Source organism: Ambystoma mexicanum, chromosome 4p (genome assembly GCF_040938575.1).
Source record: "Ambystoma mexicanum isolate Mex_15411 chromosome 4p, UKY_AmexF1_1, whole genome shotgun sequence".
NCBI classification, from domain to species: domain Eukaryota; kingdom Metazoa; phylum Chordata; class Amphibia; order Caudata; family Ambystomatidae; genus Ambystoma; species Ambystoma mexicanum.
The window spans coordinates 1,198,060,614-1,198,085,044 of record NC_090927.1 but is presented as its reverse complement, the minus strand read 5'-3'; the positions used below and the strand labels follow the sequence as shown (position 1 = coordinate 1,198,085,044).

The following is a 24,431-nucleotide window of genomic DNA, read 5'->3' as shown; positions in this document are numbered from 1 at the left end:
TCAGTCTCCTGAGGTGGGGAGGGGGGAGTCAGTTCATCAGTCCTTGCGCCATATAGCGGCACACAAAGGTGTTGGCAATAGCACTGCTCCACCGGTGAGCCTGCTCCCACTCAGCCTCTAGCAGCCCCGATGTACTAGGCCACATCGGGCGCACACTGCAGCCTCCGGCGTCTTCAGCTGCGCACAGGCCGTGCAGCCCCCAGAATATAGTGGCCCACAGCAACCCCTACGCACATAAGGCAGCCACTATACACCTCTGCAGCGCGCTCACCCGTGCCTCCTGCAGGGCTCCAGAAACTGTGCTCCCTCCCCCTCTCTCTCTCTCTCTCTCTCTCTCTCTCTCTCTCTCTCTCTCTCTCTCTCTCTCTCCTTGGGCAGACCGCTCCACCTCCGAGCTCCAGTGCCTCCAGACTGGCACGTTGGAGTGCACATGACACTCGATTGGCCCGATACTGGGTCTGGAAGGATCGAGTAGGCGGCCCTGGGCAGCAATGGGATACAAGTTGGATGGGTGCTGAGTAGCGCTGTTTCAGAGCATCCATGTTGCACCGGAGGCCCAGGAGTCAGGTGAACAGTGAGTAATATTGCCAGCCAGGAGTGCCTGCTTCCTTGGTGGTGAGCAGCTGGGTCAGTTGGGACAGATATGAGTGCTGGGCACGGATGATACGGGTTCAGCAGGCCTGTTAGAGGTGACGCACATGGTGATTGCACAGGAATGGTGACGGCTGGTAGCAACTGCGTAAACTGCACATGGGGCGAGCAAGTGGAGCGTTCGAGTGCAATCGCAGTGGAATAACCACAGACTCCCAAACAATTGCTTGAGACAGGGGTCCTAAGACGTAATGGGTTTGCCAGGCAGAATAGACTGAGGCTCTGCAAATAAATGTGCTCTGAGATTACTGGAGGGGAGGGCTTAAACAAGCTATTGTTGATACACCATCGCTTGCTCTAAAATATCAGACTGACCACGCCCTGAGATTCTCTGGATACCATCCGCCGACACCTGAATCCCAGAGCGTGGTGAGGTGACTGCACAATAACTGTGCTTCAGAGTGGACTCAACCCAATGCCAGAACTTGGGCGGGGACAGGGTGGACTCCGGGCTGCGCTGGCCAGGGTACTACAAGGACAGCTAAGTACTATTGGCCACAGTGCCTACATTGTTGAATCCGGAAGAGTATGAAGGATAGATCTCATACAGGAGGTGGTAACCATGCTGGGAGACACCCCCCGCAACTCCACCTTTGGTGGGGTGACAGCTGGGATCCTTGAGTGCTATATAAAGCAAGTGGGCCAAGACACAGACGGCACTAGGTGGAGACACTAATTCAGAGCTACCTGCTGAAAGCTTGGATTCCTGCTGGGGTCGAGGTCAATGCCCATCATGGCACCACTTGTAAAATGTCCCCAACTAAGGGTAAAGGAAAAAAAAACACAATAATGGACTTGTTTGCTAGCACTGTTAAATCTCGCGAACCGTCAGAGTGAGTCTACAACGCAGTCAGAGGCGTGTGCATCTGGTGCGAGCTCTCAGGGTGGCCTGGTGCTGGCTGCTATAGCTGCACTGCGGTTTTCATTAGAGACGAAACTTGATGGTCAAGATTGATGTACAGCTGCTGAGACAGGGTGTCCGACAACTGGCGGAAAGAGTCCCGACAGCAGAGGTGGAACTGAAGGAGACAAGGGATGCCAAAGCACCTGGAGACGCTGGGTTCGTGAGCTGGAGAGGAAGAACACAGCCTTGTAGCTGAGGGCTGAGGATGAAAAGGGGAGGGCCCATCGAACAATGGAAGACTGCTCTGGCTGCCAGAGGGCTCAGACCCTACTCAATATGTGGAGTCTTTGTTGCTACAGGAGATGCGGCCTGGGAACTGGTCGCAGGGCTTTGCGGTTGAGTGCACTCATCGCTCGCTGTAGAGACTGCTACCACTGGCATCTCACCCCAGACCTGTCATTGCAAAAATTCAGAACTTCTGCGACGGGGAGGTGATTTTGAAACATTCAGGGGATGGCAGGGAGATCCTGAGAGGGAAATCTAAAATTGCCATCTACCTGGACTACGCGCCAGCGGTCCAAAGAGCCAGGAACTCCTTTGTGCGGTCAAAGCGAAACTCAGGCACCTAAACATCAAATATATGCTAATATACCCCTCCAGGCTCAAAATTGTATAAGGGCGATATAGTGTTCCTTAAAACACCTGCAGCTGCCAACATGTGGTTGGAACATAACTTGGCTAGCGGGGATAAAGCAAACATGTGACCCTGTGGGTGCCATCGAAGAAAGGGGCCTCAGGAGCCTGAGGATGGAAGCCTGGGTACCTCATGTAACACTATTTGATGTAGGATGACGTATGGGACAAGGGGGATTAACCTCTAGAATGGTACACCTAACAGTTGAACGTGAGGTTTTTGTTGTGATGTGTGTGTACAAAGGAATAATGCTCATCTGAACAAATACCCTTGCTTATGGGCTACGTTTTATCGCCCATCACTGTTCGGATTGGAGTGTCCTGCGTATAGGCTGGAAGCTGGGCCATTGCGGGATTCCCACTTCCCGAAACATGCAGGCCTGGACAGGCCTTACCGGGACAGGTGCGCCTGATCACTGCACACAATGTGCAGAGACTGGGCGACTTAACATTGTCTGGTTTGTCGTGTTAACGGTTATGTGTTTTCCACGCATTCTGGTATGTAGGCTACAAATAAGATTTCATGGGTTGGCCGGGAACTGGGTGGAGAGGTTCAGGCGGTGGATGCAGATCCTTGGGGTTGGTATGGGAGAGGGAAGTGTAGCGCTGATCTTGTGCACAGAACGGTTAGCTGATACAGGAACTTGACCCCCATTAAGGTATTAACCTGGAACGTACAGGGGGGCAGGGCACAAATCTCCGTAGGAATAGGGCGAAATCCTCCCTAACAAGAAAGATGATATCTATAGCCCTGCTGCAGGAGACCCAGCTGACAACTGAGGAACTTGAAAAGGTCCAGAGTGCTGCAGGGGGGGTGGGAGGGGAGGGGTTAATGGGGAAGCATACTCTAAAAATGCTAGAGGGGTGTTTACCTGGATTAGTGATAATTTACCATTCCAGTTACTAGACATGGAAGCAGATAAGGAGGGGAGATAACTCATTTTGCGGGGCTTCATAGACCATACTTATTTCCCGAATCATGGCATTTCAACACACGTTCACGCACTTTGTTCCTGTATTACATCTCAACGGAAGTGCTTCTTCCTATGGGGTGGCAATTTTAATTGTACTAGGAATCCAGTGCTCTACACATCCTTTGACCCTAAGGGAGGTACATCACCTGCATCCACTGCACTGAATAAAGGCGCTTAACTATTTAGACTTGGATGTGTGGAGAGAACTAAATCCAGAGGGTAGGAGGGTACTCCCACACTTCGCTGCATGCCTTGCATACCAGGATTGATTACAACTTTTTTGGGAAAAGTCAGATGGCAGCTATATGTGGGGTAGAATACCTGGGGCGAACAATATCAGACCCTTCCCCTCTGATGGTTGCCTGAAATCTAAGGAGCCTGAGACCTGCCATCCTGATGTGGCGTATGCCAACAGATGCCCTGTTGGATCTAATCTTTATAGACAAGTTAGACGACATTGATAGAGTTTTTGAAGCATAATGTGGGCAGCACAGAAGAATGGGGAACTGTGTGGGAGGCCCTGAAGGTGGTGGTTAGAGGGGATGCAATAGCCAGTCATGGAGGTATCTGCAGAATTCCGAGGGTAGAACTAGAAATCCTAGATTATGAGATCCGAGATATGGAGGCCCAGAACTTAGTCCTGAATTCGAGCGATGAGAGGCTGGCCACAACCCGGTACCGTTGTCTTGAGGCATGGGAGCGATTATCCAAATTCAACTGCATTGCAAGAACCTCAAGGGTACATGCAGAGGGGGATAGGCCGGGAAGGCTACTATCGTGGCTCAGCAGGCAGGAACACCCTAGACATTTAACCACTGCACTGTGTGAGGATTAGAGTATATGCAGGACACAGGTTGGAGTAAATGACATCTTTACTAGGTTTTACTCCCAATTATACAGTTATACAGTCATAAAGAGCAAGTTCCCTCAGAAGATTTGGCAGAGGTTCTCATCAATAGTGTTCTGCAAGTTAGAGACTGAACAACATGTAGTGTTAGATCAGCCCATCTCAGTTAAGTGAGCAAAGCAATTACCTCTTTCTACAAGTAAAACACCGGAAAGTGATGGACTCGCCCCCCTCACCCTTAAATTTTACAAAATGTACAACTTGACGTTGACCCCTGTATTGCTTAATGTCTTTGAAGAGGCCTACACTAAAGGTGTACTCCTGGCAAGCATGTGTGAAACTCTGGTGGTCCCGATAAACAAAAAAGGGAAACTGCAGATGTGAGTCATATAGACCCCTGGCAATGCTGAATTATGACTTGAAAAAACTGAACACAATATTGGCTGGGCAGCTTCGTAGAGTGGTTGCAGGTCGGCTACATAGCGATCAGACATGCTTTATTCCTGGCCGAAGCACGTTCTTGAATTTGCACCGCCTACAACATATACCACAGACCAATAGTAGTCCAGAAAAGGGTGTTGTGGTGTCTTTAGATGTGATTAAAGCGTTCAATTTTTCTATACTGGGAATGGTTATTCACAGCACTGCAGGGATTTGGGTTTGGCAAATGGTTCATAGGATGGGTGGGGGTCCTATAAAAACATTGCCGAAGGATAGAATCAAATCTGGGAGCCATGTGTCTAAGAAGTGGGATATCCAGAGGGCTATGCGCCAAGGATGCCCTTTGTCACCCATGTTGTACGTGCTGGAGCTACTGGCGGTCTACCTGCGCCAAGAATTTTTGGAAGCGGGCATTGGGGTTGGTGGAACTGGGCACTTAATATTATATGATGAGGTCTTGTTGTATAGCAGAGAGCTGCAGCATAATCTGCCAATAATTATGGAAGTAATGGACAACTTAGCCAAACTATCTGGGATATAATTTCACAGAGCAAAGTCTTGTGTGTTCCCATTGGCAGGACTATAAAGAATTGGGGAGGAGGCTCTGCCGAGAATGGCGCTCACATGGGAAACTGGTTCCTTTAAATACTTAGGTGTACACATCGTGCACACACCTAAAGACATGTACACACACAACAGAGGGAGTGATGCTAGGGTTAAAATCAATGTGCTTTTGGTCTAGGCTTCCACTCTCGCTGATGGGCAGAGTAGCGATTATAAAAATGATAGTCCTACCCAGATTCTTGTATTTCTTTAATATCATCCACCATAATATCAAGGTCTCATTTTTCTGTTTCTTGGACTCACTAATCAGGGGATTTCTTTGGCGTTCGGCTCGGCACAGGATTGCCCTTGCAACGTTGAGTCTGCCCTATAAGGAAGGCAGTGTGCAACTGCCAAATTTCGAGTGCTACTACTTGGTGGTGCAACTCAGTTTTATAGCGAAGTGGCTAGCAGACGAGATTACATCTAAGGTGCGGCTGCTGCAGCAATTGGTGGCCCCTGCCTGGAGTTTCAAGGAGATGGGTGTACTAGTTGAACAGACAGGACTGCCTCGTGGGCAGTTCCTGCAATACATGATAATAGTAGGGGTGGCCTAGAGGAGATGGTCTGGGTGACCAGAGGAGCCGGAGGCTACTGCGCTGCTGGTCTTAAACGTATACTTTGTGGAGGATGGCTGGCGGCCGGTGTCCAGGATATATGGTGCCTTAACAGATAGACCCAAACCCTGAGGCCCAGATCTGAAAACACAATGGGAAAAGGACCTTGGTATGGTGATTGGGGAAAAGGAGTGAACGTATTCTCAAGTTTCCCAGGGAGGTGTTCAGGAACGCTTGCTTTAAATTTGTTCAAATAAATGTACTCTTATCGCACTTACATGACTCCCAGCAAAGTAGCTAAATTTAATAAGGGTAAACAATCAACCTGTCCCTGGTGTCAGGTGGAGGGGGCTAACCTAGTACACATGTTCTGGCGTTGCACAAAGGTGAAGAGCCTCTGGGTCCGAGTTGGACAGGCGAGTAGGAGAGCCGGGGTTACAAGATACTCTTGGAATCCAATGGAGGGCCTACTAGGTGCGTACCCTAGGAATGATAAGCATTAACATTTCCTTAAATGTAAGTACCTGGCGTGCATCCTTGCATTGCCATGTCTTGGAAATCTGTAGGGGGGCCGCAGTACTTACGCTGGTACAGGAACTTTGAGACCTGGACTGAGGCGGAGTCCAAGGTGTGGCTGGGTTGGCGCAGAGCATAGATGTGGCCCCAAGTGGAACTTATGAGTCATGGAAACAACTAGTGGGGGATATGTTTCACCCTTCAGATGACAAGCCACTGTGAGCACTCAGAAGTAGATTGCACTGTGGCACGACAGATAGTAGGCGCAGCCCTCTCCCCCAACCCCCTTTCCCTCCAACCCTTTCTCAAGATTTAACTCTCTCTCAGGCCAAGAAGACCTTAACTACTGAACCCCGACTGCATAAGACTAGGATATTGCTGATCTGCACCCAGGTACCGACCCACAAAAGTAACGCTATGACTTGGCAATGTGCGTGGAGCGTTGTTGGTTATGTTTAACCTGTTATCTTTTTTTTTTGTATTTAATCATTTTAGATTTTTACAAATGAAGAAAACTTTCTTTGCTGACTAAGAGAAGGAAGTGTCGTTTCCTGTGTAAAAAAAGTTTTCACAAACCAGTGTTTGACGAAAGTTCACTTTGCTGAATTTGCAGAGTTTTCTCCAAAGCGATGGTTATTAGTTTGGTAGTCGCTATTAGCCATCTCGTTTTGGCACCCGTGATCAGGCGATTCCACCAGATGTTGTCGACAACGTGTGAAGATTTGTACACAGGGCCGAGGAAGGCCTCTCTTTCATGGTCAATGGACGGACACGCCATCAAAAGATGCTTGATAGTTTCTGTGGCTTGCGGGTCTCTGCAAAGTCTACAAGATTTTTCTTTAGAAGCTGCCCGAATTGCTAGGACTTCCTGGGTAGGTAGGAGGTTTAAACGGGCTTTCAGCAGAGTTCTCATGAGGTGCTTGTTAGGATATTTCGTGCAGTATTCCATCGGTTGCTTTAGTTTATTGTAGGCTGGTGGCAGATTAGATAATAGCCTGTTCGAGACAGAGTTGTTGTTTGTTTTTATCCAATCAAGCCATTCCATTTTTGTTTTTATTCTGAATGGATTCTGGATTAGTTCCTCTTCTGAACAGGCTATTTCTCGCAGCGTAAGCTTTTGTTTATCAGCCCAGTTTAGGGATTTATTGCTTCCCTTAGATATTTGTTTGGAGATCATCTTGTATATTTCCAGGCTCTCTTGGTTTCGTATTTTCCTGTAGAGCTGAATCGTACTCTGCGCGACAACTGCCTCTATGGAGAGCAACCCCAGTTTGCGTCTTATGGGTGCCACAGCTGTCGATTTAGGCAAGCCTAAAGTTGCCCTCCAAATGATACCTTCTAGTTTTGTCCATAGGGTCGTTGGAATTGAGAGATTGGCATCCATGCCATATGTCAATGTTGGAATTATTTTGGACTTGTAAAATTGGATTGCTGGAAGAAGGCTGAATTTGCCGTATTTTCTATCGACAGCGCGTCGTTGGGCTGTTAGGTATTTTGTTTTAGACCACAGAGATTTCTGCATGCTTAGAGATTTTTTTTCGAACTGTCAATGACGACTCACAGATATTTGAATGAGGGAACGATTCAAAAACCACTTCAATGATTTTTTTTTATTCCCCTGCTTTTGCAGAATTAGTATTTTTGTTTTAGAGTTGTTAATCTGCAGATTGTTCTCCTTTGTGTACATGTGCAGATTGTCCAGCTGGCGTTGAAGGCCCACTTGGGTATGGTCCAAAATAATGAGATCGTCTGCGTATAAGAGTCTGGTAACTGTTGTCGTTCCGATTTTTGGAGGGAACGATCTAATCAGTTCTTGAGAAGTTTGAAAATCGCCAAGAAAGGAGATAAAAAGAGCTGGAGCCAGAGGGCAGCCTTGTTTGACTCCTCGATTAGACGGTATGGGCTTGGAGAGTAGACCATTATTGTTTAGCCTGGCTGATATAGGATTGTCCGTATGCAGACCGATGATTGGGTCGAGAATCTGATTTGGGCAATTCCAGTTCTTCAGCTTGGCCCACAGTTTAGATCTGTCTACTTTATCAAAAGCCTGGAAAAGATCCACGAAGGCGAGAAAGATTCTGGGAGCACCAAGCGAGACCTTTTAAGATGTTCAGGATCATTATGTTCGCCGCAGTGCTGGCATTTTTTTGGAAACCTTATTGGAGAGGATCCCTGGCTGGAGAAGTAATTATCCAGTTCCGGAAGTGGCTCAGGAGAGAGGTAGCAAAGACTTTACCGATAACATCCAGTAGGGCAATAGGGCGGTAGTTGGATGGATCTTCTCTCATGCCTTTTTTAAAGATCGGGACGATAATGGCTTGGTTCCAGGAGCTCGGAATTATCCTTCGTTCCTTGCAATGTTTAAATATCAGGCTCAAGGCAGCTGACCAGGCCTCCGGATGTTGCTTCAAGTCGTTATTTGCTAGGCCGTCCGGTCCAGGTGCACGTGAAGGTTTCAATTTCATGATGATAGTCTTTATGTCGTCTGCATCAGATAGATCGACCCAATGAGATTTAGTTGGTGACTTTGCCCTCTCGGTATCTGTGGGAGGATGATCAAACAATTTAGAGAAGTGGCTGAACCAGCATTCTTCAGAAACTGCGTTCATCGGCGAGTTTGCTTGAGGTTTCATGTCGTTGATCAATTTCCAAAATTCTCGTTTTTTTTTGTTGGCTATAGTCTTGATCATGTTTCGGCATCTGCTTGGTAGAGCGCTGATCTGTTTCTTAGCCACTGTTTGTATGATCTGAGCTGCAGACGGTAGGATTCCCATATATTAGTGGAGTTCACAGTGGTTGCCTCTTTTTTTAATTTTCTTAGGTGACGACGTCTGATCACTAGGGTCCGATTGTAGGAATGAGTAAAATTCCCTGACTATCAAGCCCTTTCCAAGGTTTTTTGAATTGCAGGAGCAGGGGGATGTAGCTAGTCCTGAATGTTGTATCATTAGCTTCTGTATCTGTGATGAGAGTATTATATTCGTCTGTCAAGGATCTGATGTCTTTAGCACTCACATGCAAACGTGAGAGCTGAGTGTTCACCCCGTCCGCAACGTTGTAGACTTGGTGGTCATGTCTCTTTGTTCTACATGTAAGGTTTAACAAGTTGTGGTCACTGAATTCCGTTCTGATTACTTCAAGAGAAGCTATGTTCGAGTACATTTTTTCTGCAACAAAGATGTAATCAAGGTTTGCTGTCGAGTGGTCACGCTCCCATGTAGGGATAGAATGAGGATTGTTGGATTTTGCGGCGTTTCGAAGGTTCTTAGAGTTCATTAACGAAACCCACAGTTTTCCTCTTTCTGTTGCTGGTGTATTGTCTGTCGACTTCAGGCAGTTACAGTTCAAATCTCCACAGATGAGAATGTTCGAAGTTTTGTGTTTAATCATTATTTCATCGATGTTGGCTGCTTCGTCACAGAATTTGCAGGATGAAGTTCTTTGGGGGTTCCAGTAAGTGTTAATGATAGCTCAAACTTCGGAGTCATTTTCATTGCTCGTTCTTATGAGCACTGCCAAGAAAGCGTAGGTGGCTACAATTTTCTTGGTGATTAATATATTCGACCCAGTCTGAATGGCTGTCAATAGGCCAGAAGACGGTCTGCCGAAAGGACCCTTTAGGGCTGGGGAGAGATCGATGGTGTAGCCGTCAAGTGCAGGTTTATTCACTAGCCACGTTTCTTGGAGACATAGAATGTCATGGGTTCCTAGATTGTAGCTGCCGATTTTGGTTAGGTGCGTGTGGCCTCTAGTGTTCCATGACGCTATGGATAGGGTAGCATTTCGTGTTGCTTCCTTTTTGGATTCGGGTCACCATGATGGTGAATTGGCCCCCCTCGCTCGCTGCTATCTCTTAAGACCCGGAGTAAAGGCATCTCGCAACCAAGACCATGTATCCTTTGTTGGTTTGGGGTGTAGGTGGGTCGTAGACTGGTCTGTGTTTTGTTTCTGTCGTACACAGTGTACTGGGGATGGAGGTCTTCGTTCGTTTCAGCGCACTGATGATGTATGTGATGACGGGGGTGTTCTTCTAAAGTTTTTGCAATTTCTTGAATCACTTCTATCTTCATGTCTTTCGTTAACATCCCGATAGTATTTCGAATGGGCGGTTCTAGATGAGACTTTCCCCGAATTTCTGAATTCATGGTAGATGGGTTTTTCCCAGCGGGGCGGTGTTCTTCCCCGTCTTCTCAATCTATACAGGTCTTCAGTCTGTGATTTGTATCTGTAGTTCTTTACTGCAGAGATTTTGTTGCTTTCCGTCTGACTATGAAACCTTCATGGGCCACTTTTGCGTATGCTTCTTGAGGAATCTCTCGAAGCGCCGAATTATTGATATGAAGATATGCCTTTGCTTGCTTGTTTCTGTGGTACGGCTCTATGAGCGTAAAGTCGTCAGACTTTAGTATGTTAAGTATGTCGACCTGTTTGAGGATTTTGAGAACAGTTCTTCTATTCAGGATCATATAATTATCTTCTGACGATTTTTGTTCGATCTTTAATAAGCACACTGAATCAGAACTCTTGCCATTGGATCTTGTAGTGGATTCATGCTGATATTTAGATTTAGCCCCTTTTTCTTTGGTAGGCGAAGATTTGCTCGAGACGATTGGTCTGGTGGATTTTAATTTATTGTACAATTGTTCGATACTCAAGTCATCCGCCTGATTTGAGTTAGAGGGTCCCTTGCTCAGGTGGGTGGGTGCAGATTTGTTGGCGCCTTTTATTGGTGTGCGCGATTGAGTTTCAAGTTGGTTTCCAGGGCTGTTTCCCGTTTCAGTGTCAAGTTCAATGATTTCCGCTGAGTCCTCGTGTTGTGATAAATCAATCAGCGAACTTTGGCAGATAAATTCGTCGGCAGTTCGTGGTGATTGAATGAACTGGTTGGTAGTAGTAGTACCGTTTTCGTAGTCCGTCACTTCATTCGTGGAAGCTGTTCTAATTTCTTTAGGGTTTCCCTTAGGAGAGGACGGTGGGTCTACTGTGGATTCTTTACGCCTTATGCTCGAATCTTGTTGAGGGCTTCTTGTTAGCTTCAATAGGGGTTGTTTGAGCGTAGGGAACGACGTTTTTTTGGAAGTAACTTTTGTGAGTGTCATTTTCCGGGGCTCTGTCGGTTGAGAAGGTGATTTATTTTTTCGGTTAACAAAGAGCGGTGCAGTTTTCATGGATTGTGTTTGAGGTATGGTCTGGGTTTCTTTATCATCTGAGTTCCTTTTTTCCCAGAATTTTGCATTGTAGCAGTCGTAGCTTTTCTTCCAATACCGATAGCTTCAGGCCCCAGGTTTCTCTGTGTTTCTTGTTTGTTTGCTCCAAGGCAGTGATGAAACCTTCTACAAATATCAACTTGGTATGCATCATTGCTGTTACTGTGATGCTGTCCTTTAACGATTCGTTGATGTTTTCATAGAGCTTCCTAAATGGTGCTAGGGATATTGTAATTGCCGACATGATGGTGGCTAAGTCATTTTTTTTTTTTTACGGAGAGTCCTTTGGGTTAGGAGGAACTATTTTGCTTAGTCTCCTGTTCCTTGGTGGCGAACGTGGTCGTGGTGTTGAATTCAACAATTGCTCTGGGAGAAGTAGAGTTTCATCTGTTTGAGTAGGTTGGTCTTGATTTTTAGGTTTCCCAATTTGTTGATGCAGGGGAAGTTGTGTCGATGGTTGCGTCCCGAACAATTGTCGGTTGTTAGGGACTGAGGGAAACAGTGGTGCATTTTTGTCAACAGGTTTTTCTTTAATAGGGGATTCTGTGATTAGTGGCAGCAGTACGGCAGTTCGATCTTCCCCTTTTGGAGGTGTAAGAGATTTGTTATTAATTGCAGCCTCTGTTCCCAAGCTACTCACGCTCGATGGAGACAAGTGCACGGGATTCAAGGAGGTGGACATGGAATCTGGAGTGCTTTCTTTCAAGCTGGGTGGAGTGGCTTCATCTTGGATTTTCGTAGAAAGTCTTCCTTTTTTTAGGGCATCGTTTAAAATCAGGTTCACTTGTGTCGGCACTTGCAGGATCCATTTGTTTTTTGACGTGCAAAGTTATTTTTCTTGCTTTGGTGGCGGGTGGGAGATCCTGGATTGCTTCCAGAATTTCCGCATCCGAAAGTTCATTTGCCTCGTCTAACTTTCTTTTGCATTGTTTTTTTAAGAAGTCTTAACGCCGATGATAGCAATGGGCACGGGAGTTTTTTTTTTTTTCCTATGTCTTTTCTTATATTTTCTTTTTGTGCTTTGCGATTTTTTGGGTCCAGCGTCTTGTTGTAATTTCTTTGCCAATGTTTGGGGAACAGTAGATTCATGGACCGATTCTTCTGGTAGTTCAATAAGTTCGTAGGATGTATTGGCAGAGGGATTTTGGCACTTGGATGGTTTCCCGCATTTAATTCCAGGGTGTTTTGTCCGGCTTGCTCGCCTGTGGGAGTTCTTGTTGGTTCGACTGCTCGCCGATTTTGTCGTTGATTGTTTATTAAACGGGGTTTTGGTGTGAACACTGTCCTTTTTTTTTCCTTTGAGGACTTGTTGAAGCAACTTGTTCCTTGGCTGAGTGGATTTGGGCCAGAGTTGTGGCTGGCAACAGTGAATTTTCTGGGTAACAGATGGGCTCCTGAACGGGCGCGCAGAGCCGGTCGAACGCTCTTCTGGTACGGAGTAGGTTACTGCCGCAGGTCTCAAAGCCTTGCTTGGAGCGGCATCTACGCTGCCAAGAGAACAGAGTTCCTGCATTGGTGCACGAGACTGGGTCTCTACAGTCGTGGGGTCTCTTCCTTCGTCCGGGAGGTCACCCGCTGTTTCCTCCTCATCCCCGTTTTCCGCCCAGGGTACTAGCACAGGGGCAGACACCGACCGTCCTCCGACCGTCGAATCGTCCGCACCTCACGCCACCGTGAGGGCCTGGCGGGAAGGCTGAGCGTTGATGGAGGAAGTGGAGGAAGAAGATTCCAGTGCGGCGGACTGCGGGAGTGTCGTAGAGGCCACCGCGTCTTGGGCGTTCAGTGAATCCGGTGGGTCCTCCATGCTCCGACCCCTCCCTACAGGGGAGACGGGAGACTCCAAGGTAAGAACGTCTATGTTTATTGTAGCACATGAGGGATTAGATGGCACTTCCTCCGCTCCTGTAGCGCACGGTAGTGGCTCCGTCGGAGTCTAGCAGGATATGGAAGGCGAACGCTGGGCCCCGCCAAAAGGATTTTCAAAGTCGAAACGGGTTGCCGGGGTTGGCAAGGTACCACTGGATATATGACAGACTGAGGGGGTCAGGGAAATAATCCTTGGAGCCTTTGTTTTAAGTGTAGGTGGTTTCATTGACATAACTTCTACAGTTTTAAAGTTACTTCTTAGAAGTCGTTGCTCCTGTTTGTAGTTCTTGCAGACATGTAGAAATCGTTGAGCTTTCGTGCAAGTGGGCTTCACAAGGTCCACGAGGTTTCATTACGAGGGGTCATGGGCCACGACAGCCGCAGGGATGCCGCAGACTGCCGGAGACTGCCTCAACCTCGCCTCAAGCTCCGCACGTGCAGGGCTTCACAGCTCCTAAGAAACCTGCGTCCATTTCCATGCAATCGCGGGAACACGGACACCATCACCTGTTTGTTAAAGGTTGGCAGATTACACCAATTAACATTGGATACATGTAACTAATGCACAAGATGTATGGTGTTCATGTTTGTTTGCAAATGCCAATCAGCAAATTTAAAAATAAAATGGGAGTCACTTGACTGTCCCTGTACTAGTAGTGGATCAGCAGGTTAGCCCTTCTCAATGCAGTGGATCAATGGCGTTGCTGTTGTTGGTGCCTTCATAGAGACCTACTGTTGTCTTTTTATGAATAATCTCAAGGGGGCATATTAGGCAGCAGTATTTTGGCTCATCCAGAAGGTCCTCTATAAAATCTGTCTTCTGAGCTTGGCTGAAAATTGATGACAAAGGATGCTGTTCTTTTGAGCAAGGCATCAAAGGGGCATTGGTCCTCAGGAGTGGGGGTGGGGGGGGATTCACAGTGAGTCGGAGGATATGTGAAATGTTTTGGAGTTGGGGCATGGGGGTCTCTTTGGGGTCTGTTTGTGCCCCTTCACCAACGGATTCAGCCGTGAGCACCTCTTAGCTTTCACCAGGATGTGCCTTTCTGCCGGCCTCCGTGGGCATATGCTCCCAAAAGCTGAATTTGAGGTGTATTAAGGGTCTTGGTCTAACTTTATACACAGTTCACAAGTGTGCAATTTGCGATTAATGCACACACACTTCGGAAACCTATGAATATTGAGGCATGTAAATCGTGCATTGCCTTTTGAGCAGAATTTAAAAGTTGTGTGCACCACGTATTTGATCAAAAACGGTGGTTAGATAGAAAAATGATATACATAAATTGTCTCTTACAGGATCTGTCCCTGTTAACACTTGTTCAGTGTCGGCGATAAGGTCACAGCCTCCTCCATGTTCGTCCAGCATTCTCCCAAGTGTTGCAATGGTGCAGATTTAAAGAGGTCCATTTCCATCCATTCACTCAGGCGTCTTAGGTTTTTCTTATCCCTCCAATCCTGCGACTGTACCAAAGGCAACCAAAAAAAAAAGAATTCTGGGGCATAGGCACGGAGGGGCAGTATGCCAGAGAGTAGAAATAGTGCAACAGGAACGCCCCTGTCAATGCCTAATTTTCCCTTCCAAAGACATCTAATACAACAGACCCACAAATAGATGCAGTAATGTGCATTGCATGTACATCTACACAAATTCACAAGCACTGTTTCTCAAATGCTTCCTTTGCTCTCTGAATAAGTACATTTCAAAAATAAAATGTTTTTTTAAAAAAAAAGACTAATAGGACACTACGTGGGTCAGCTTGCTGTTAAGCTGAACTCTAAGGCAAGTGTTACAAGCATTCCAGGTGACCTGCAAAAGAGGCAACATTTGCGGCCGACTAAAATGAAGGATTCTACCAAAGGAGTTTCAACCCAGATCCAATGAGCAGCGGCCCAGGAAAGTGTTGCAAACAAAGCCAAGCCCCACTGCAGTGAATCTCACGGTCGGTGTTGGAGATGGAATGAAAGTGAACCCCAAAACATTCAACAATAGAACAGCCACAGAAATCGTCAGAAATTCTGGAGAATTTGACCCAGGTTACTGGAAGACTAAGTCAAGGAGTTGAGGCTGCAGAGCACGGTCCTATGCCTGTATTTAGTTTACGCAACATTGCGACCTACTTTGGAAGGGTCTGTAAACAGCCCCAGGAGATGGCTTGGTATAGAAAACTAAGTTCCCGTCCCCATGTTGGATGCAGAGGGCACACCAGCAGCAAGGAAACGGCGACCACTAATACAGGTCACCGAATGCTCCAGACAGCGCAGGAATGGCTACAGGAAAATCCAACAAAAAGGAGCAGCTGCAGAGATCCGAGACAGGATGTCCCACGAAAAAACAGGTACTTTCGAGCAGCACCAACAATGAAATTAGAAACAGGCAGGCAGCAACGGCTCACCTCACCGCTAGTTCGGGGAGTGTAGCAGATACAGGAAGATTGAGGTGAGAACACAGGAAGCCAGAGGATCCACCTGTTCCCATCAGATCACAAAAGAGCCTGAAGCAGGATTTCCTTTACACAGAAGCAGAGTTTCACCATAAGGAGGATCAGGTGTCAGCAGCACTGCCAATAGGGAAGATCTTCAGGTAATCCCTTCAGTGCAGTACCTTTCAAAGTTTAAGGTAGGTTCTTCAGCAAATCACTCGGGGACTCCACATTAACTCTCACACCCGTTTGTGTTAACCCAGCACCTAATCACCATTGTACAACTATCAAGGATCACCCAATCTCAGAATTGGCCTGGGAAGCTCAAACTTTAAAATCGTACATACAACTAGGAACAATCAAATCCCCACACCCCACCACAGAGAAACACCACACGTTTGTGGATTAAAGTGCCTCAGAGCCTCATCTGGCCTAAACCAGATTACATTCACTCACAGATGCCTTTGTGAGCTCATATAGGCAGAACAGACAAAGTCCCCTTTCCTCATCTTAAAACACACCAAGTAGTGACCGAAAGAAAACAGCCAGGTCGCAGGGATTGAAAATACCTTAGTGGTCACTTTGTTGGCAGCCACTTGCTCCCAGTGCTGAAGCAGAGTGAACGTCTACTGAGTGGTGTAGCCAAAAACAGCTGCCAGAACATATGAACCAAAACACTTTCTGGGTCTGAAAACACTTCCAGGGAAAGAAATGGGATACATTTAGGAGTACCTCTTACAAAGTAAGCTCATCGGATACAAGAGTCACAGTGTTGCACCATTCATTCAATGCGAGATTAAAAAAGGCTACAGTGTTACCAAACATATGTTCCAGACACAAGATAACCAGCAAAAACAGACAGACTAGTGGACTACCTCAGTTGGTAAAACGGATCCAAAAATGGAGTTGCCGTCCTAACTACTAAGGTATTCTGAGGTCTTACCCTCTAAGAGCTAAACCCCCAACCGAGAAAAAATACTAAAGCACCTAGTGCCACATTTTACACGGGTGCGGAATCTGAGAAAGGTTTCACTGGCCATGACAATTCATGTCCAAACTCAAGGAATAATAAAGGATCTCCTCAGTTTAAAAAGGAACAGACTATTGTATCAGCCAGAAACAGGTTGTTAGAGAGGTTTAGTAAACCCTTAAAAAATAAAAAATAAAATACAAGGACATTTAAAAGCAGGCAGAGGATGGAAAGAATTGCGGTTAGCTGCTGGCGTTACCGTTCAAGACCCCAGAAGTATTCACTCCTTTTGAATTATTATACAGTGGACAACCTAGGAACATATGCATGTTATATGTTGAGGGGGGTGGTTGTAACAGCATGGAGACCAGGGCACAAATGCATCACACTTATAGGCCAGGATAACCATGGTCAGTGATAAAGTACTGCAAAATCTACAGCTGTCTCAGAAATGATTGAAGGTCCCAAAAAAGAAAACTCACCGTAGTGACTACTGTACTCGTCGTCTGTCCCCTTATCTCCATAGGTTGCTAAAATTTCAGAAGGGGTGCCCCCCCCCTCCCCCCCATGTACTCACAGGTTTTGGGGAACAAACTAGAGTGCATCTCCCAGCTTAATATCCACACAATCTGTTGGTTGTCTTCATGACCACCAGAGCTGCCAGAAGCACGGAAAACTGCTCTCCTGAACATCTGTGAAGACCTGCTTTCCAACCTTGACTCTAACACCCTCTGCGCCCTCATCTTGCTTGATCTCTCTTCTGGCTTTCACACGGTCAAACATGCCATCCTGCTCAATCGTCTGTGATAACCTGGGGATCACCGGTTAGGCCCTGGCGTAGCCGACTTCATTCCTCTCCGACAGACCCTCCCAGGTCCAACTTGGGTCCTTCCTCTCCGCTATCTTTTTCTCTACCTCTGGTGTCCCCCAGGGGTCTAACCTCTGTTCCTGGCTGTTCAACCAATACCTAGCAATCCTTGCCCACCACTTTGCCACTCTCTGCCCCAACTTTCAGTGCTATGCTGATGACTCAGCTCATTTTCAGGCTTTCGGCCACCTCTTCTCCTCTCGGACTGTGTCTGCTATCCAGGAGTGGTGCGCTGCCAATGATCTCTGCATTAATGCCATTAAGAGTGAGATTCTCATCGGCACACCCGCTCCCTCCTTTCCTGTAGCTCTCTGGCCAGCCTCTCTTTGCCCTCTTCCTGCTCCCACCTGCAAGGCTAAAAACCTTGCAGTCATCTTCGACCCCACACCACTCCTCTCCTCACATCTCTGACGTCTCTAAGAAGTCACACTACCAGATGCACCTCCTCAGAGGTATTCTTCCTTTCCTCCCCTTCCCCCAGAAGCTCACTGTCTCCAGAGCTCTGGTTCTCTCTAGGCTGGATTACTCCAACAGCCTCTTTCTAAATCAGCATGCCTCTTCTCTCTGCCCTTTGCAACTCATCCAGAACAGGACTGCAAGACTTGTCCTTGGCCTCAAGCCCAGGGATCGTATCTCTGCACTAGCTCCGAGTGGCTGCGAGAATCAAGTTCAAAACCCTATGCATTGTCCACAAGGCCTTCTGGTGCATTAGGCAGAAACCTGTGCAGTTCCCTTAGGGACCAATGCAAAAAGTTTAAGACAACAGGTGTTAGCAGTAAACCCAATTGGTAGCAGTCTGCACCACCCAGATTTACCTGGTAGCTGTGGCTGAGCAGTCAGACTTCTCTCAAGAAGTGTTAGGCAGTGTATAGAGTATACACATGAGGTACAAAAATACAGTAGCACAAGCAAACACTGACCAGTGCTTTGGTATAAAAGTATATAATTTATTTATTTAAAAACACTTGTAAAAATACACTGCCACTAATATGTCAAGCAAGTTCAAACACAGTCACTAGAAATATATACACCTCCCTGATTAATTATTCGACAAGTCTTAGGAAAAGAACACCACTTATCAGCACAGAGGTGAGCGCTTAACCAAGATGGCACTCCAATAATTATTTAAAAAGGGAGATAAGGCAGAAATAGGAAAACACACAATACCAACACTTTTGAAGAACCACAGCAAGTCAAGAAAGGCAGGGTCTACTGTAGAGCAAAAAGTTCATAGGCCAGGCCCACTCTTGGAGAGCAAGGCGGAATGTGCCCAAGATCACACAGTTGAAATACACTTTAAAAGTCTTTGCAGATAGTTCAAAAAGGAGTTATAGCAATTCAGAAAAGGTAGTTAACAGGTCCGAGGTCAACCCAGGATAGAGAGTCAAGGATTTACGGGACACCTTGAACAGTCTGTTGCAAGGGAGACCAGGCGGGACACAGTACCTGAAATGGTGAGAAAGATCCAGCGGGGGCAGCAGTTCCTGGCAGCGGGTGCAAGTCGGTGCTTCGTCCAGGGGATGAGAAGATCTCGACGTGAATGAAAGCTGGAGGTCGTTGCACTGCCAGGGAAGAAAACAGCCGCAGAGTTTCCCGGTTAAAAGGTACTACCCTTTTATTCCCGGTAGTGGTGAAGCGTGGCTATCTGGCCGCCGGGGTGCTTGGCACGGGCGATTCGACCACGAGATGATCCAGGAAGGCGAAAAAGGGCGAACTGGTTAACCCCACCAGCTCAAAAGAAAAAGACTCTCCTGGAAGAAGATCTGTCGTTGGGAAGTGGAGTTAGGTTCAGCAGGGCTCCACCGGTGGTGTCGTCGTTGCAAGTTGGCTCAGCTTCTCCCTCTTCGGATTCTTTAGGTCCTGTGGCGACTTCTGAAGTTCCAGTCCCCAAAGCCCTGCTTTTATGCAGAAAACCCCCATTCATCAGTCCTAGCTGTCACTCAAACATGCTAAGTGGTGAGCCGGGCAGCTCACCACTGGGCCAATCACACAAGAGTGCGACTTGAGTTGCCGAGGCAACTCAGTCCAGGGTGCCTATTCCCCTCTCCCACGCATCCTCTAGACCCAGACAGAGTGGCACCACTTTTGGAGGCTTCTGTGAAGAAGCCTGCCAAAAGTGGAACAAAGGGCTCGACTTGGGTTGGAGTTACAGAGGCGAACACACACGCCATTTTAAAACCGGGTCCTGGCAAAAAGACCCAACCGGGGAATAAATATTAAATAAATAACCCAGCGGTATCTTTAACATTGCACCAAAAAAGTGGTGTGTTTAAAATGAATGGGAAAATCCCATACGAAATATTCCGGTGGAATATTTTGCGTGGTAACCACTGCCACCAGCCAGAAACTCGACAAGGGGGGACTGGACAGCGCCCCCTTGGAAAACAGACCCAGGGGCAATCTAATTACCCCTACCAGTACTTCCACAATATGATGGTTTGTACTGGTTCTGTTCACAATTTGAGACTAGTAAAGCCAATGGTGACTTTACATGCCCTGGGAGACAGTAATCAGTCCCAGGGATGGAGTCTATGTTTGGGGGTCACTATGACACCCCTGTGTTACTGCAATGAGGGTGCTGTGTAACACATACCAAAAACACATGAAGCCCTATGGAGTAAAAGACCCCATAGCCCATAAAACACATTACATATTCAAAGGACATTCTCAAATCATGCCCAAGAGTGGGGGAAAGAGTCTCACTCTTAGCAGGAAAAGAAAATAAACCCCAAAAATCCAGCAAAGCTGCTGGGGGACGCACTAGGTTTGGGAAATTTGCCTATACAGAGAATTCTCCCCAACATGGTGCACGGGGCCTCAATACCTTCAACTCCCTCTTCCTAAATTTCTTCCTTCTTGAGCTCTTCGCTCATCCGCCTTAAACTCCCTTTGGGTCAGTCGCTTCTCCAAGCAACGAGTTGGTGGTAAATCTCTCTTCAGTTGGCGCCTCCCTCTGGAACTGCCTCCCTTTAACTTGAGGAGAACCATCTCCGGTTCCGGAAGCACCTCAAAACCTTTCTTTTTGCTTCTGCTTTTTCTCCTCCTCTCCCCTGCTGACTGCACTGGTTACCAGGACACCCTCTGATCTCGGGCCCAGGTCCCTCCCCCGCTAGTGTCTCACACCTGCACTGCCTGGCAACTCCCGCACTTGGGGACTGTTTCTGTATCCTCTAAAGTCCCCCTACAGTCACACCTGATGTCTGCACTTGCCCTTGCCACGCGTTACTTTTACTCATTGTTATGATCTATTCTCATGTACTGCACTGTCCTTCCCCCATCCCATGCACTTGTGAGATCTGAATGACACCTGGCCTAATAGGATTGTTGTCCGTCCTCCCTTTTGTTCCCCCTCCCTTGCCTCGTCGCGCCTTGAAATACTTGTGTATAGGTGCGTTATAAATGCCAGATCACATCAAAAACAGAGCCGATAAGTTAATTGTCATCCTCAGTATCATTGGGCCCTGTGAAATAAAATTCCATACATTGTTACCGAGGGCTTTATGTAATTTGACTTGCACCGTCTGGTGACCTACGGCCCGGTACATCTAACATGCATTGTTTTGTCACCCAAAGCCCTGTACTCCATTACATTCTTCCCTTATACTGCCCATGTGCTCCCACAAATGTCCTCTCCACACCATGCCCTGCGTACCATGCTCCTACCAATTACACCGTTACTGTTCTTTACCCCCTCGTTCAGTCTCTTCTGCCCTTGCTGCTCCCATCCCCTTATATTCTCCTCACTATGTCCATCCTTCACACTCTTCTGCCAAACACCACTCAAGCCACGCCCCAACCCTCCAACTCCCAGCCACAATCTCATCAACCTCATTTATTAGACCATACTCATCCTCTACTCCTCCCTCCCCACCACCACCACCACCACCACCCCCCCGACCCCACCCTGTGGTTACTGCCTCACTCAAACGACCTCACCTTGGGTCGCTGGAATTCACAAAATCTCTGCAATAAAACCTCCCATCTTACTAATCATTTCAAATCCCATCACCCCATACTCGAAGTGATGGTCATTGCTGAAGCGTGATACCTCCATGGCGCCCTTCCGACTGATTTTGCAGCCCTCTTTCACTCCACTCATCTAAAAAAAAAAAAAAAGTGTTGGTTTCAAACACAAAAGGACACACCTTGGGCCCTCCTTCCCTCATCAGATTCCACTTCTTCCTACTTTAAGGGTCCAACTCCAAGCTCCCACAACTCTTACTCTCATCACCATCAACCAAGCAACCTGAACCTAGTTTGTGATCTTGACATCCTTCTCAAAATGCACCCAGCCCATATCCCTCCTTTCAGTAGATGGAGCCTTCACCTCACCAATTTGACTCAAGTCCATCAACTATACCTTCACTCGACTCCCAAACTAACCAGTCAATCTACATAACTTTCCCAACCACACTAGCCTAAAGAAAACTATAGATCTCATGCTCGACTTTCAACCTGGTGTCCATGTGCTTGTAATTAACCCCTTTGCCAAATCACTCACTTCATCTCTGCTCTCACTCCACTCCTTCCCTCAATCTATCACTGAAGGTAAATTCAAATGTCAAAAGTAAATTTAAAATACATTGCCCACTAAAAGCTTGCTCCAAGCTCTTGCTTCACCTGGCTCACAACACTGAACTTACTTTCATTGAATTGAACTCTGTACTGTCCACCCTGTTCAATAAGTTGAGTTAACCTGGAGTATAGGTGAGCTGGATGAGAAGCAACATTACAAACCAAGATTGTGTATCACATTTTGTACTGCAGCTCTCCCCCTAATGAAGATACGTTAAAGTTTTTATTTTAATAAGGCCTTTTTGGCTCCCTGATTTCAAGACTCCCGTCTCCCTCCTGTTAAATGCTAAAGTGTGACCACTGGCAAACTATGCCCAGAGGACTGGCCCAATGCTGCAGCAGAAACTCGGTAAATGCATTAGCGTTTGATGGCAAGATGTTCCAAAAGAGTAACAAATATTTTATTCTGCAGAAAGGAATACTCATCCACAACAGACCTTTTTTTATTGCGAGAACATAATGTGAAGCACAATGAGTTCCTTAAATGCTTTAAATGGAAGGGGCATATTATTGTGGGTATTTAATTATTCCGCTTCTTTGCAGATTAAATTCATAAGAAGAATTTAAAAAAGCCATGCAACTGTTGCCATGATAAAGCAGCGGTGGGAGCTGCATTGCTCATAGTTACGATTAGGATGCCTTGCTATGAAGCATTATGATAAAATCAGGTCACATGCGATCGATTATTGCATCATGGAATCGTGCTTACACTTGCACATTTGCAACTGTAAGATGTCATACAAAGTCTACCAGGACCACAAAAACATGATGGGTGCAGATATTGGATATAAATGAAAAATTATAAGTTACTCACCGTAGTGACTAACATACTCCTAGTCCATAGTCCCCTTTCCTCCACACCGATTGGGCGTCCCTCGCTAGGGACGAAGACAAGCTTTTTCACCAGAAACATCAACTTCCCTTTAAATTTAGATGCACGCAGGGCATGGCCCCAGGAGCATGCACTCCCCTGACTCGGCCGCCACTCCTCAGCCCCCTTTGACGCGTCGACAATATTATCATTGCCTAATGACACTAGTTTATCAGGGGGGAGGATGGTGGGATGTATGGAGGAAAGGGGACTATGGACCAAAATAAGTTAGTCGCTATGGTGAGTAATTTATAATTACTCCTACGTCCCGTCCCCTTTCCTCCATACTGTAGGGTGATTACAACTGAAAATAGCCCAGGATGGAGAGTTGCTCCTAATAGTAAAAAAAGTTCCTTAAAACTGCTTGACCAAATACAGCATCCGATCTGGAGCTGGCATCCAAGCAATAGTGCTTGCAGAAGGCTGAGTGCGTAGCCCATGTAGCCGCCTTGCTATCCTGCCACGGGACGTGCCTCATGAATGCCACAACCGTGAGCTTGGCTCTGATAGCATGGGCATGCATGTTGCTGGGTCAGTCTTGTGGCTGCCCTTCGTAGGCCTCCTTGATGGCAGTAACCATCAACCTTGCCATGAAGGCCTTGGAAGCCCGATACCCGGGCTTTGACACACCAAAAGCGACGGAGAGAATCTGATTTGCGGAAAGCTCCCGATTCTGTCCAAGCAGAATTTTAGAGCCCACCTGACGTCTAGACAATACAAAACCCTCTGAGCGTCGTCGCACCACCTTGTCCTTATGAAAAGTAGTATAGAGCTCTGAAGCCACCAGAGCTTGGATTTCACTGACCCTGCATGCAGATGTAAGGCCCACCAGTAGGGCCGTCTTAATTGTGACTAGCTTGATGTCCAGGGACGCCATAGGTTCAAATGGTTTATGCGCCAGAGTGCCCAAGACCACATTGAGGTCACACACCAAGTGTGGCATCTTGATAGGCGGGTAGAGCCTGGTGAGACCCGCCGGTGTCAACCAGCAGGTTATAGGATGAAATAAAAATACTCCTCAGGGTTCCGGTAGGCTCTGATCGCTGCCAGATAGGTGCGAGAAGTGTCCACTTGCAACCCTGAGTGTGCAAGGTGTGCAGAGAAAGATAGGTTATCCAACCTGCAGGTTAATGGATCGACTTCCTTTGATGCAGTGCAGTGACCTAGTCCACTTGCATTTGTACTGGCTCCTAGTAGCATTGCTCCTAGTGCCCTTTAGAATGCCTAGGTTAGGCTGTGACAGACGTAATGCCTTAGTGTGAGCTGTTCGGGAACCACGCTGCAAGGGCTAACTTCTGGGGGGAGGGAGGGGGGTGGGCGGGGTGGATGACCGTGCCTCCCTGCTGAGAGTGTAGGCGAGCTGGACCCAGCGGAAGGTGAAACACGGGCCTGCTCAGACAGGCCGAATTGTTCCCAGAACCAGGGTCTCGCAGGCCATCATGGAGCTATCAGGATGATACATAGATGCCGGGCTTCCCTGATCTTGCAAATTACCCTGTGCACCAGGGAAGTGGCAGGGAAGGCA

General features: G+C 47.1%; 1 protein-coding gene across 4 annotated transcripts in view; it reads right to left on the bottom strand.

The window, feature by feature from the left end:
• BUB1 (BUB1 mitotic checkpoint serine/threonine kinase) overlaps positions 1–24,431 on the bottom strand; it is a 1,594,853-nt gene that overhangs the window by 1,412,953 nt on the left and 157,469 nt on the right. For 2 of the 4 annotated variants that reach the window (XM_069606845.1, XM_069606847.1), the window contains exon 6: positions 21,509–21,559. The exons of the other annotated variants lie outside the window; for them this stretch is intronic. In XM_069606845.1, coding sequence (XP_069462946.1) covers positions 21,509–21,559 — 51 coding nt within the window. The remainder of the gene's footprint in view (positions 1–21,508; positions 21,560–24,431) is intronic. 4 annotated transcript variants of the gene reach the window in all.